The sequence below is a fragment of the Rattus norvegicus genome, chromosome 1, assembly GCF_021556685.1.
Source record: "Rattus norvegicus strain SHRSP/BbbUtx chromosome 1, alternate assembly SHRSP_T2T, whole genome shotgun sequence".
NCBI classification, from domain to species: Eukaryota; Metazoa; Chordata; class Mammalia; order Rodentia; family Muridae; genus Rattus; species Rattus norvegicus.
In genome coordinates, this window is record NC_141534.1 from 36,314,578 (window position 1) to 36,328,652 (window position 14,075).

Here is a 14,075-nt window from a genome sequence, read left to right on the forward strand (position 1 = left end):
TAGAACAATGGTCTGGAACCCGAATGTCTCTCAAACTGCCTGCCTCCTGCAGGAGCTATCGATGCCATAGCTGCTCTAGTCAGCATGTGGCATACAAAGACTCTCACTCATTCATGCATGTTTTATGATAGGTTTTTAGCTTTGGCAGATGTCCACATGCTTATTACATACAGTGGATTCATGCAAGGAATGGCAATGATATTTCTAGCCAATGTTATTTCACTATACACATTCACTACCAGTAGCTCTGACCATCTTACTACCTTCCCTCCCTCAGGGATCCCTGAGGTTTGGCATTAGGTGTGTGATGTAGGTGTTTCACTCAGGTCAGTGAATCCACAGGGTACTATTTGCTACAGGTAAGCAATGGTGAGTTTGTGTATTATGTCCTACCACACATTTAATATTTCATATTGTGAAGTACTTGAATATCTGGGTAGAAAAAGGAAAAAGTAAATAAAGTAAAAGCACATGAGTTCATTTAGTTACCATGCTCACTTACCAGAATAACAGGTTCATCACCACATTAACACCACCTGGTATTATTTACAGCCTGTAGGCTGAGCTTTAAATCCAATTAGAAGATGACTGGTTACTACCATAACTACCAGGCCACCATTGCACTGGGAGGCACATTTTCCTTCTTATACTCCCAAGGTTCATAATTGAGTCAGAATGTTTACTACTTTATACCCATGATAGCATATAGAAAGCTCCATACCTATGAAAGTCACCCATTACAGAGGAGTACCCTATGTTAGCACCACTGGATTTCACAGACACAGTTCACAAAGTGAGATTTCTGTCTTTACTTCACCACTGGCTAGTGAAGGAACCCATGCAATAAAGTTTGAGATGCTCGAGGTTGTGAGCATCAAGAGTGAAGGAAGAACTGCATACACATAATTCTTCATGGTTGTCACCAGGCATTGGGTAATGTTGGGGTCTGGGAATCGCCTCACAAACCACATGAACACCAATAACAGTCAGACAGGGACAGTTTATTGAGCATACACCCCAGGATTCATTGGCCACAGCTACAGTCTAGATTTGGGAAATGAACCATGACATTGAGTTTAGATCTTACAGGATTTTTAAGCCCCAAATCCACAAAAATCTATGCCAAGTTATTTCACCCTCAGGATTTAGGGATGGGGACATTTCCTTTGGAACATGTCTTTGTTGTGCACTTATCCTGCCCCCATTACTTGAGATATTCCAGTGTGTCGGGGGCTTACCTGGTGTAACATTCATGTCTTAACTTTCCAATCAGGATGTCAGTTACCCACTTACATGTTTTCCTCTGCCAAGTAAGATGTCAGTTCCCAGGGAGGTCTTGGGAACTTAAACATTACTCAAGTATAATTCAAAATAGAAAACTTAAATAGTTTTTTTTTTATAACTCTTACATTGGGGCCCATCCCAGGAGCAGCTTATACCACAGAAGCCTAGACACAGGTACAGGAAGTGCTGTTGAAGGCTTGGTTTTAGTCCAAGCTTATTGTGGGTAACCACACAAAACAGTTCCACTGACTTCTATAGCCATTAGTTTCCAAAGGCAGAGACTGTAACATAAAATTTAATCAGTCACATGTTAGAAAGTTTCCTAGTAACAGCAGAAACTTATGATAAAGTTTCCTTATAATGGCAGGCTAGCTATTATATATCACATAATCCTTAACATTTTACCTCGGCCTTAATGTTCCATCTAGGCTCAACATTCAGAATCTAGGCTTTAACATTTTACCTAGGTCCCAAACAGTAAGCATATCTATTGTCTCTGCTGAGTGAGTGCATTTGGCTTTTGTCCTTATTACAGTATGAGAGTTTGTTATGACAATGTTGTTGGTACTGACACACACATACACATATGTACAGGCACATGTATGCACACAATTAACACTTTCTGAACTTAAAGCAGATCAGAGATTCTTTATTCTGGAACCGAACACAACTATCTATTGTTTTGGGGCTTCCTGGGGAGACAAACACTAGTTCTCACTCACCTCAGGCTGGCTGGGACCCAAAGCAGGTCATTTCATCCTAGTCATATCTGGTGAGAAATGTGAGTTCATGGAGCTTCCCACAAAGCCCATAAGAGACATCATTACAGTGCTTTGGTGTCTCCGCGGGGAAAACAACAGTAAGTATACCATGGCCCAGTACTCAGATTCAGGTCACCCAAACAACCATGTAACAGCATGGTAACAGTTTCATGGTACACTGATAGCACAGAAGAAAGAAATTTATCAATCAAGGTATATTCCAAACATGCTGGTTTAGAGAGTAGTGGGGAGATTACATCAAAGATGCATTTTTACTGTCATCTGATCATATTCTTAGCATTTGTGCTCATGGATAAGAGATATTTAACATTTCAAAACAATTAACTTAGTGGGTACACAAGGGTAACATAACACAAGGAGACACTCTTCACACTTGGTTTTTCTACAGTATAAATATTTTGAAATTTAATTCTAGAGTGAAACATTTTGCTGCACTCTTCACCTTGTGGCATTTCTCTTTCTGCTGATAACAGTAAATGGAAAAGGCTTTTCCACATCCATTACATTTTCATGTTTTCTCTTGACATTGTATTCATTTATGTTTTTTCAGTTGTAATGTAGAGTAAAACATTTTCCTACATTCTTCCCACTAGTAAGGTTTCACTCTAGTAGGACTTGTGTTAAATTAGGGAAGAATTAGAAGACAAGGCTTTCCCACATCATTCCTACTTTGACAGTTTCTCTAGAGAATGAACAAACTTGTGTTTTGTAAGGGTAGACAGCATAGAGAAGATTGCTACATTACCCACACTTGTAGGAACTGTCTTCACAATGAATTATTTCATGTCTTTTAAGGGTTAAGGAAGAGGAAAAACATTTCCTACAGTCTTCACACTTGTAGGGTTTCTACTAATATGAACTGCCTAGTTTCTCCTAAGAAATGAATGGCAAAGGTTTTTTGACAGTCTTCACATTTGTATGTTTTCTCTCCAATATGAATTTCTAGGTGTTCCTGAAGGTGGGAAGAGCTAGAAAACCTTTTGCCACATTATACCCACTCATGGGGACTGTCTACAGAATGGAGTGTTTGATGTCTTTTCAGGGATGTAAAAGATGTATAACATTTCCCACACTCTTCACACTTGTAGGGTTTCTCTCTAGTATGAACTGCTTTGTGTCTCCTAAGAAATGAATGATAAAGAAAGGCTTTGTGACAGTCTTCACATTTGTATGGTTTCTCTTCAGTATGAATTTTCTGATGTTCCTGAAGGCGGGAAGAGCTAGAAAACTTTTTGCCACATTTTCCACACTCATGGGGAGTGTCTTCAGAATGGATGACTTGATGTCTTTTAAGGGATGTAAGAGAGGAAAAACACTTGCCACACTCTTCACAACTGTATGGTTTAACTCCAGTATGAATTGTTTGATGCTCCTGAAGCTTTGAAGAACGGGAAAACCCTTTGCCACATTCTTCACACTTATAGGGATACTCTCCAGAATGCCTTCTGTAATGTTCCCTAAGATAGGAACGATAGCAAAAGGATTTGCCACATTCTAGACACTGGTACCTTTTCTCTCTGGAATCAATTCCTTTATGCTGGTTAAGGAAGAAAGCAGAGGAAAAGACTTTTCCACATTCCTCACACTTGTCAGGTTTCTCTCCAGAATGAATTCTTTGATGTTGCTTCAGCATTGCAGGATAGTAAAATGAATTTCCACATTCTTCGCACTTGTAGGGTTTCTCTCCAGTATGAACTGCCTGGTGTTTCCTAAGATATGAGTGATGAAGAAAGGCTTTGTGACAGTCTTCACATTTGTATGGCTTCTCTCCAGTATGAATTTTTTGATGATGCTGAAGATGTGAGGAACGCAAAAACTGTTTGCCACATTCTTCGCACTTGTAGGTTTTTTCGTCAGTATGATATTTCTGGTGTATTAAAAGTGATGAGCGACTACTAAGCGTTTTATGACATTCTTTACACTTGTAGGGTTTGTCTCCAATATAACGTCTCTGCCGTATAGAAAGTGTTGACTGAGAACTAAGGGCCTTACCACATTCTTCAAAGTAGTAGCATTTCTCTCCTCTATGAATTCTCTGGCATTGAATACTTAGAGAGTTGTGGTTGATGGTCTTGCTGTGAGTATTAAATTCATTGCCTGTTGTGCCTGTTGAGCAAAAGTTAAAACATGAACAAAAGCTAAGAAATAGTCAACATACCTGCAATACTTATCTTTTTTTCCCCGTAGACCAAGTCTTGATTTTTATTACTTAAAAAAGTTGCACATTTACTTTGCTTTCTGACTCTGTGCTTGTGCCTTCAACACTTTCACAATGATTTTCTGCTCCTCGATAAAAAAAGCCCCCTTAATCCTGCACAGACACTCTTGGCACACATGGAGCCACCATGGGCCCTGCTGACGAGCTTCTTTGTCTTAGACAATCTCATAAGGACTTTGGGTCTCACAGCATGAACCCCTTGCAGTTTGCCTGGGCATCCGCCGCCACATGCAGATTTAGGTGCTTTCCCAACCTTCTTGGTGTAAAGGTAAACAATCCTGTTGCCAGGAGCTCGAGACAGCTTAGTTTTGTTAGAGACTGTATTGTAGGAAAGCCTACGAAGGTATGTCAAATGCTGAACCATCCTGATTGCCTCTAAGCACCGTCCCCAGAAGAGGAAAGCGCAATATTTCTTTACAATAGAGACCTTTACTCACACATTTAACCATAAATGAAAATCTACAATATATTTTAAAAGTTGTAGGTACTGACCATAAGTCAAAAAAATATAGTAGGTGAGCTAATCTATCCTTCTACTGGAATAACTACAGAACCAAATAGAACATAGACACAATGTCATATTTTTCAAAATTAAATAGCTAAATAACTTGTCAGGTTATTTTAGTAACAGCAATAATCCTATTAAAGAATACAAATATGATATAGCTGGACATCCATGAAGGTATAAAGCAGTGTCACCTAGAAAAAGAAAGCCAATTGTGATTGTTGGGCCATCTTCAAAATAAAAACAAAATTTATTATACATTTAAATCCTTATTATTGAATATGTCATTGGAAAAATTTAGAAGACATTTTTAAAATTTACAAAGCAGTTTGATGAGATGACTTTCACTAATAGAAATTGTAGGGCAGTGGAACTGAGTCATTAGACAGAAGAACTGGTAAAGTAATAGCTTGTGCAGAACCCCAATAAAACTGATAGTTGAGTACAGCATGAGTTGGAACTAGGTCCCTGTCCTGGAGCACTTGACAAAGAGCACACCCTAATAAGAGGACCATGACAACCAGTCACTTAGCATAGAATCTAGAGTTCCCCATGCTAATGATGTATCTAGATAGGCTCTGAGTGTTTAAGCAATGAGCTTCCCTTCCTAGGAATCCTTTTCTGCAAAAAATATTTAATCCCTGGTTGCCCTTAAGTAAGACTTAGGCATCTTTATCCCATGAATAAAGCAGTTTGGACAAGGAAAGACTCCTTCATCAAGTATCATAATGGGGGAGATCTTAGACATAAAGAGGCTTATAGTGCAGAAGTCTCCCCTATAAGACTACTCCTGAAACTTACTCAGAGTTAAGCCAGATCACCACCTCCCCACTACCCCCTCCCTGCCCAAGACTCTTAGACAGGCAAATTTACAGTTATGAAGTAGCAATTAAAACAATTTTGTGGTTAAGGTCACTACAACATGAGGAAGTATATGAAAGGGTCATAGCATTATGAAGGTTGAGAACCACTACTGTCAAGGTATCAAAAGAATGAATTTTTGAGGCTGGAAATCTTAACAGAGATAAATTACTTTCATTTATTACATAGTAATCCTATGAGAGCCACTACTTGATTTTAAGGTATTATAACAAAGGTAATTATTAAATTTTGTTAAGGATGAGTCACATTATCAATGATTATCTAATCCTTAATATGAACAGAACTGTGTTTGTATTCATGATAAATACAAATATAATTCATAGAGACAATATTGGAGGGAGAGACAAGTGCACAACTTCCATTAGACAGGGCTCTGCATATGCCAAACTTAAGCATAAGGCAGGTATCTCAAACACAGTGACGTTCAAATCAAAGTTTGCTTAATATCCAAATATATTCAAAATCAGGTGTACTTAAAATGTTTATTGAAACTGAATGCTTGAATAAAGAGGGTTAAACCTACATGCCACATTGGAATGGTAGGGCACTGCCAGGAGCCAAGAGCACACTTGCCTTCTGATGGGACACAGACCTATTAGAGTAAATAGCATGATAGCCTCATCACAGGATAAGGATGCATGGGGAATAGAACTTGCCAGCAGCTGCTGCTCCTGACTCCCTCTGGCCTATAAACTGGACCACGAACTTTAACTCCTTATGTGCAGGGAAGATGAATTACTCTTCCTGTTTCACAAGACAAGGAGATGGATCCTCTCATGCTGATTCTGCACTCATATCCTAAATGTCTCAAGCAATGGACACACCCAGTATAATTAACTTGTACTCATGTTTACTGAATATATACAGAAGCCAATACACTCAAGAAGGAAGTTTAAAAAAAAAACAGATCTTTAGAAAAGACCACATGTTCCCTTTTTTCTTCTTGACTCATGTTAAAATACATACAAAATGCTTCCTATAGGACTAGTCACAATGGTTGTCCATTACTGAACTCTATAAATAAGCATTTTACTAGCTGTAATATAACTTGAATTTGAGGTTAAAATTTTATAATGTTAAAAATTTTATAAATAAAAGTTTTTGACTTCTTAAATCTAAATTATAGGGCTGACAACTACGGAAGAAGCCTTTTGCTTGGCAGAGTCCATGATGGTACCCAGAACCCAAGATAAGACCATGCTCAGAGATCACCAACATTTCTCAGAGTACACAGAGCTTTGCGGAAACAGCTCGCATTACCCTCATCACCACATCCCAGCCCACAAAACATGCAGAAACCCACTGCTTTACCAGAGGCCACAACTTGAACTGGAACTCCAGGTACCGCTGCAGAACCCTAGAGGCCATGCCAGCACCCACAGCCCTAGAGGTCACCCAGGGTTTCATAGTGAACCAGTAGAGTCACCTGTCACCATAAACACAGGCCACCCAGGCCAGAAGATCAGAAAGGAAATAGAAACTATGAATAAAAAAACATTAAGTAAGACAAAGGCAGAAATCAGCACCTAAACTTATAATTACCACAAACCCAGATGGCTAGAAGCCAGTGTGAGGACAAACAACAGCTTAGGCAATGTGTCACCTCCAGAGTTTAGCTATCTTACTAGAGCAAGCCCCGAGTCTTCCAACACAGCTGAAGCAGAAGTCAAAGACTTTGGAACCAACTATATGAAGGTGCTAGAGATCCTTAAACAGGAAATGAATAGATCCCTAATGACATTCATGAAAATGCAAACAATTGGAGGAAATCAATACATCTCTTAAAGGAAGCCAATATAAACAAACAAACAAACAAACAAACAAACAAACAACCAGAAAGGAAATGAATGAAACTGTTCCAAGACCTGGAAAAAAATTGAAGAAATAAAGAAAACACAAACTGAGGGAATCCTGGCATGTTAACAGGAACTACAGATGCAAGCATCGCCGAAAAAGTACAAGAGAGAATCTCAGATGTAGAAGGTATGGTAGAAGAAAGTCATACAGAAGTCAAAGAAAATGTTCATTCTAAAGAATTCCTGGCATAAAGCGTGGAGAAAATCTGGGACACCATGAAAAGACCAAGCCTAAGAAAGACATGAATAGAAGGAGAAGAATCCCATCTCAAAGGCCTAGAAAATATTTCTAATAACATTATAGAAGAAAATGTTCCTAACTTAAAGATAGAGATGTCTTTAAAGGTACAAGGAATTTACAGTACAACAAAGAGTTTGGCCCAGAGAAGAATGTCCCCATGACACATAATAATCAAAACACTAAACATACAAAACAAGGAAAGAATATTAAAAGCTGCAATGGGAAAAGGCCAAGTTATATATACAGAGAGACATATTAGTCAGGAGTTCGGAAAGGAGGCTCTAAATTTAGAAGCTCCTGGAAGGATGTCTTGCAGTATCTAAGAGACCATGGATGTCATTCCAGCCTACTATATCCAGCAAAACTTTCAATCACCATATAGGGACAAAACAAGATATTCCATGACGAGGTCAAATTTAACCAATATCTATCCACAGACCCAGTCCTGCAGAAGGCACTAGAAGGTACACTCTACCCCAAAGGGAATAAATAAATGCATGAAATCATAAGAAATAAATAATTTCACACCAGCAAAACCAAAAGATAAGCAACACGCACACGCACACACACACACACACACACACACACACACACACACATACACATACACCACTACCTTTTCCACCACCAACAAAATAGCAGGAATTAACAATTTTTGGTCATTAATGTCTCTCAATATTAATGACCTAATTCCCAGTAAAGTAACACAAGCTCAGAGAATGGATGCAAAACAGGATCCATTTTTGTGCTGCACACAACCAACACACCTCAACATCAAAGATACACATTATATCAGACTAAAGTGTTGGAAAAAGAGTTTCCAAGCAAATGGACCCAAAAAGCAAGCTGGTGTAGCTATTCTAATATCCAACAAAATAGATTTCCAACCAAAATTACTCAAAACACATGAGGAAGGGCACTTCATACTCATCAAAGGGAAAATCCACCAGAATGACATCTCAATTCTCAACATCTATGTCCCAAATGCAAGGGCACCAACGTTTGTGAAAGAAACTATACAAAAGCTCAAATCACATATGGACCCTCACACATGAACAGATGGAGACTTCAATACCCAATTCTCACCAATGGGCATGACATCCAGACAAAAACAGAAATAATGGAGCCAATAGATGTTATGAATCAAACATACCTAACATATACACAAAGAACATGTCACCCAAACACAAAAGAACATACCTTCTTCCCACCATCTCATATACCCAGTCACAAAGCAAGTCTCAACAGATATAAGAAAACTGAGTCTCTATCTTTTCAGGCCACCATGAACAAGAGGTGAATTTTAATAACAGCAGAAAGCCTACAACCTCATGGAAACTGAAAACTCTCTACTGAATGACTGCTGGGTCAAGGCAGAAATTAAGTAAGGAATAGAAAGACTTCCTAGAATTGAATGAAAATGAATGCACAAAGTTGCTGGGACACAATGAAACTGATGGGACACAATGAAAGCAACCCTAAGAAGAAAGTTCATGGCACTAAGTGCCTTCATAAAGATATTGGACAGATCTCATACTAGCAACATAACAGCACAGTTGAAAGCTCCTAGAATAAACCAAAGGAAACATATCCAAGAGTAGTAGATGGCAGGAAATAATCAAACTCAGGGCTTGAGTCAATGAAACAGAAGCCAAGAAACAATACAAAGAATTAATGAAATAATTGATTTTTGAGAAAATCAAGATAGATAAACCCTTATCCAAACTAAGGAAAAGACACAGAGAGAACATCCAAACTAACAAAATCAAAGGAAAAACAAAATCAAAAGGAAAACAAAACAAACAAACAAACAAACAAGAGGACATAACACTGGACTCCAAAAAAAAAATCTACCTAATGGTCACACTTCAAACACTAGTACTTTATAAAATTGGAAAATCCAAAAGAAACAGACAATTTTCTTAATAGATACAACTCATTGAACTTATGCCAAAGTCATATAAAGAATTTAAATAGATCTACAACCTCTAAGCAGTCAGTAAAAAACTACCAACCCAAAACAGCCTAGGGCCAATGCCACTTCAGGGTGGAAAGATCCTTCTGGGTCAGTCTGCTTATGAGCAGAGCTCACTAAGAGGGCAAGGAAAAAGCTAAGACACTTAAACCATCGCATGTGTCTGAGAGATGTCTTTCCAAGATAGCAGAAGACTTTAAAAGCAATACCTTAAAAACAATTTCTAACATAACAAATGGCTCAATGTTCATGGTAGATCCTGGTTTCATGTTGTATCTTTGTATGTCTCATCTATCCTCTGACCCCTTACTTCTACACACCTGGAGGGATGGTGGCTGCTTCTTGTCTTTTCACACCCGAAGACCCTTGGGTTTGCTCCAGAAATGTTACCAAGTATGGCTTAGCAACAGCAAGACCTGTTTGTAAAAAAAAGAGATACAACACTGTTGTAGTGTCCTTCTCCTGGGAATAGGTCAGTTCCAACTAGAATACTGCTTATGAGAAAGGATATGATGCAATGCAAGAAACTATAAAAATATTAATCCTTTATATGGTTCCTGATATACCTATATTAGGATATACAGTATATTAAAATACTGTTGGGGGACTTAGAATCTGCAGATTCTGATTTTCATTTAAAGGGAAAACATGAATAATTGAATTGTGAAATATATAAATAAACTTTCTAAAATTCCCATTAGACTGGAGGAGATATATTTCCAATACAGGCAAGTTACAAACACAAAAAGAAAAGTAACATGTTTCTTAGCTATATTGCAGTCTCTCCATCTCAGTGAGCTATTATACCAAAGGAAGAAATTACACTTGATGGTGAAAAAGAATTCTCTATAGATGGAATGCTCACCCAAGAACACAAGGTTGCTGTAATTTTCTAGCATCACATCCCTATACAGACTCCACTGAGAAGGCCCCAGGTACTCCCTCTCTTCTGGAGAGAAATCAACGGCCACATCCCTGAATGACAGCATTTCCTGAAATAAAGACCAATGAATGGTAAAACACTGTTAATAGGTCAAAACGATTAATAATAATATAAATACCAATAGACTTCAATGTCATGAGCCAGGCTGAAGCTCACAATTTTTAGACTGAAAATTGGGAAAACACGAATCACACAGGGTGGAGACCCTACAATGTGGCAATTACAGGTCCCTTAGTGACCCAAAACTCCTCAATTCCGTCTTTTAGTGTTTATGACATAGTGTCAGTATTGAAGAAACACTTCCATAAGACTGTACAGGGACATCACAGATGCTGCCTGCCATACTTAGCAGCTGAATCGGTTGAACAGAAATACCAGACTATACAGAGGCCTGGGAGACAAGGCTGTGAATGGAGAGCGATGCACACAGCCTGTCAGGTCAGCAGGACTGTGTTCCCTCCACAGACCTTCAAGACCCCTCAAGTCACTAAAATCCCTAAAAGTCCACATCTGTCCTCACACCAACTTGTGTCTCCATCCCGACAGGGATTCACACTGTCCACATCATGTTCTCTGATGGAACATGGAGAGTTGTTGGTAGTTTCTATTATTTTTCACTCAGCACTGTAGGGTCAATGTTGTTGGGACAGTCAATACAAAGCTCACAGTGTCCTGTGACAGCTTTGCTCTGCCTCCCTATGTGAGCTTGTGTGAGAATTCGGCTCACAGTGGTAGATATTTTGTTATGATGTTGAAAATCAAAAGCTAACATTCAGATGTTGAAGGAAAAAAATTTTTTTTCCACAGGAGGGCCAGAGTTACAGTCTCTCAGACAGGAGAGACTGAAGAAGCCACAATATCCGGAAGCACAGAGAATTTATTAGGTAACATAGATGTTTAGTTCAACAGTAGGATAGCCAATCAGGACAGACAGCTCGTTCACAAAAATCCAGAAATCAGAACTGTACATTTGCAGAAGAATATGATCAAGGGTTAGCCAACTGAAACAGGCAGAATGTGTGCAATCTTACAATGAGGGCACCTCTGGTGTCATTGTTAACACCTTGTGACAGGTTTTACAATCCTATGTTTGACAACCTCTAAGCTTACAACCTCCGAGGCAAAAGTTTTTTATCTCTTGATAATTAATCCTGCATTGAGAAACAGCTCAATATCCTTTTAGCAAACATGGGTGTCATGCTACTTTCAAGTAAGGAACTAGGGGTTGGGGATTTAGCTCAGTGGTAGAGCGCTTGCCTAGCAAACCCAAGGTCCTGGGTTTGGTCCCCAGCTCCGAAAAAAAAAAAGAAAAAAAAAAAAAAGTAAGGAACTAAAGTCTTCATGAGGGATTCCTATTCCAAATGAACCATCTTTAAGTTCACAATTCATTTCAAAGAAAGTAGGATAAACATCACGTACAGAGTCCCCTTCAGGACTCTGAACCTGGAACCTACCAAGTCCTGTCACCTCAAAGCAGGAGTATGTGCAATGGTTAAAAACCAGCTCGGTTTCCAACTGAGCATTGGTTGTACAACACAGCAACAAAAACAAACAGCAAACAATATTAGCGGGACATGCATTTCTACTTCTTCTGTAATCTCTCTTAACTGCTGCTTGCTCAGAAAACAAACAAAAAATATAAAGAAGCAAAAAATCCCGAGTTGAGACAGTTGTGTTTTGTGACTTGAAGAATTCCAACCCCTGTCTTCCCTTGCAGCAGTTCTCAAACTGGCAAAGGAGGTTGTAGCTCCAAATAAGGCAGTTTTGTTTGTTTGTTTGTTTGGTTGGTTGGTTGGTTTTCCCTTTTAATTCCTAGTTTTGTTTGGTGATCTTTCTCAGTGGTCCTGAATTCCGTACAGTACAGAAAGGACCAGATCTTCTCTTATCTTATCTTCTCTTATCTATCTGAGAAAAAGAGTAACAGCCACGTGAGAGTGACCCAGCTAATGAACAAATGCTTCCACCAGCAAGCTGGAAAATGAACGCCCAGAAGCTCCATGCCCAGGCAAAGACCTTCACCCAACCCGCAGCATTGCCGGGGAATCCAGGTCCTTACAAGCGTCTCCATTCCTTGAATTCTGTCAGCTAGCTACAGTCTACCACAGAGGTCAGTCCCACCACCCCTCGCAGCGCCCTCTCTCCAGTCCTGATCAGAAAGCTTCTGCAAATCAGCTCCCCTTCACCCCCTTTCTATCCTGTTGCGTTTTCCCTCCAGACCTACGCACCCCTCACAGCCCCTGGGATAACTGAACCCTGGACCAACCTCCATGTCAGAGATCCAACGGGAGAGCACAGCAGGACCAGAGCCTGGCCCAGTTTTGGCAAAGAGCCGCACATGCTTATTAAAAGCTGAACTCTTGTTTACCAAAGTACCGACTGTGATGTCACTGTGTTACAGACTACATTTCCCACAAATCTGTGCGATGGCGTTTCAGCAGTCCTGGGAGAGTGCGTTGTACTACTTAATGATCCTGGATTTCTGCACTATTATCTTTTGCAATGTAGTGTCACCTAGTTAGGTAGCATGGAGCCTTCGAACAGTGTCCAGTTCTAACGAGCCGAATGCTTTGTTTTCCTCAGTTTCTGGGCCCCAGCTTAAAGGGGAAGAGGATTTTAATGGGAAAGTTAATAATTACTTCATTTCCGTGGAATTTGCAGCTATTTGGGGAACTGCCTCCAGGTGAGCCTTGTTCTCCTGTATTGACACCCTGTGTGAATAATTGACAGTGTACTGAGTTACCAGGATGGTAAGAGGAAGAGACACTGCAAGATGTGATACACTTTAACAAAAGCTACAGAGGAATCGGCTTTTGATGTTCTGACAGTCAATATGTCATGTTTGCCAGGATTGTTTTATAACTGAGGTTATGCTAAGCTTCTGAAATTCCCAAAGAAGATAATCCCATGAATTTGAGATAACAACCAAGGATTATTTACAGGAGATCACAGCAAGGTCTAAGAGCCATCACTCTGGAGTGAATGCCATGTGCAATGGCCTTCTAAAACATACACAGACCAGAAGCCACGGCAGGAACTAGTTTCCATGTGAATATTGGAATCCATTTGCTTTGGAGGTTAGTCAAGAGAAACATAGACTATTTAAATCATTGATCAGTTTTAAAGTCCTCTCTATTGTTTATTAGTAAAGAACCCTCAGATTATCTCACAATCTCTCCATCTGTAAGTTCTTTTCCCTATTTATGTAAGTGTTGTGAGTTGTCCTGATGTTGTTTCATTTTTGATGTTTAATTTTGCTTCCTGCAGAGGGGTGGCACCTGGAAGAGAAGTTGATCATGTACTCAGGTGATCTCGCGTGAATCGTCTCCCCATTTACTGATCAATAAAGGGAAGAGTCTGTGATTGGGCAGTGGAGAGGAAAGGTGGCACAG

The 14,075-nt window shown here is 39.4% G+C and overlaps 1 protein-coding gene and 1 pseudogene across 1 annotated transcript; both read right to left on the minus strand.

The window, feature by feature from the left end:
- Positions 1-980: 980 nt before the first annotated feature.
- On the minus strand, positions 981-12,979 carry Zfp874b (zinc finger protein 874b). Its single transcript, NM_001346428.2, is given in 4 exon segments — positions 981-4,172; positions 10,064-10,159; positions 10,609-10,735; positions 12,950-12,979. Coding segments are annotated over 4 exon segments (1,347 nt in total). The 5' UTR covers positions 12,956-12,979; the 3' UTR covers positions 981-3,054.
- Positions 4,214-4,721, minus strand: LOC148006910 (large ribosomal subunit protein eL34 pseudogene; annotated as a pseudogene).
- Positions 12,980-14,075: the final 1,096 nt, after the last annotated feature.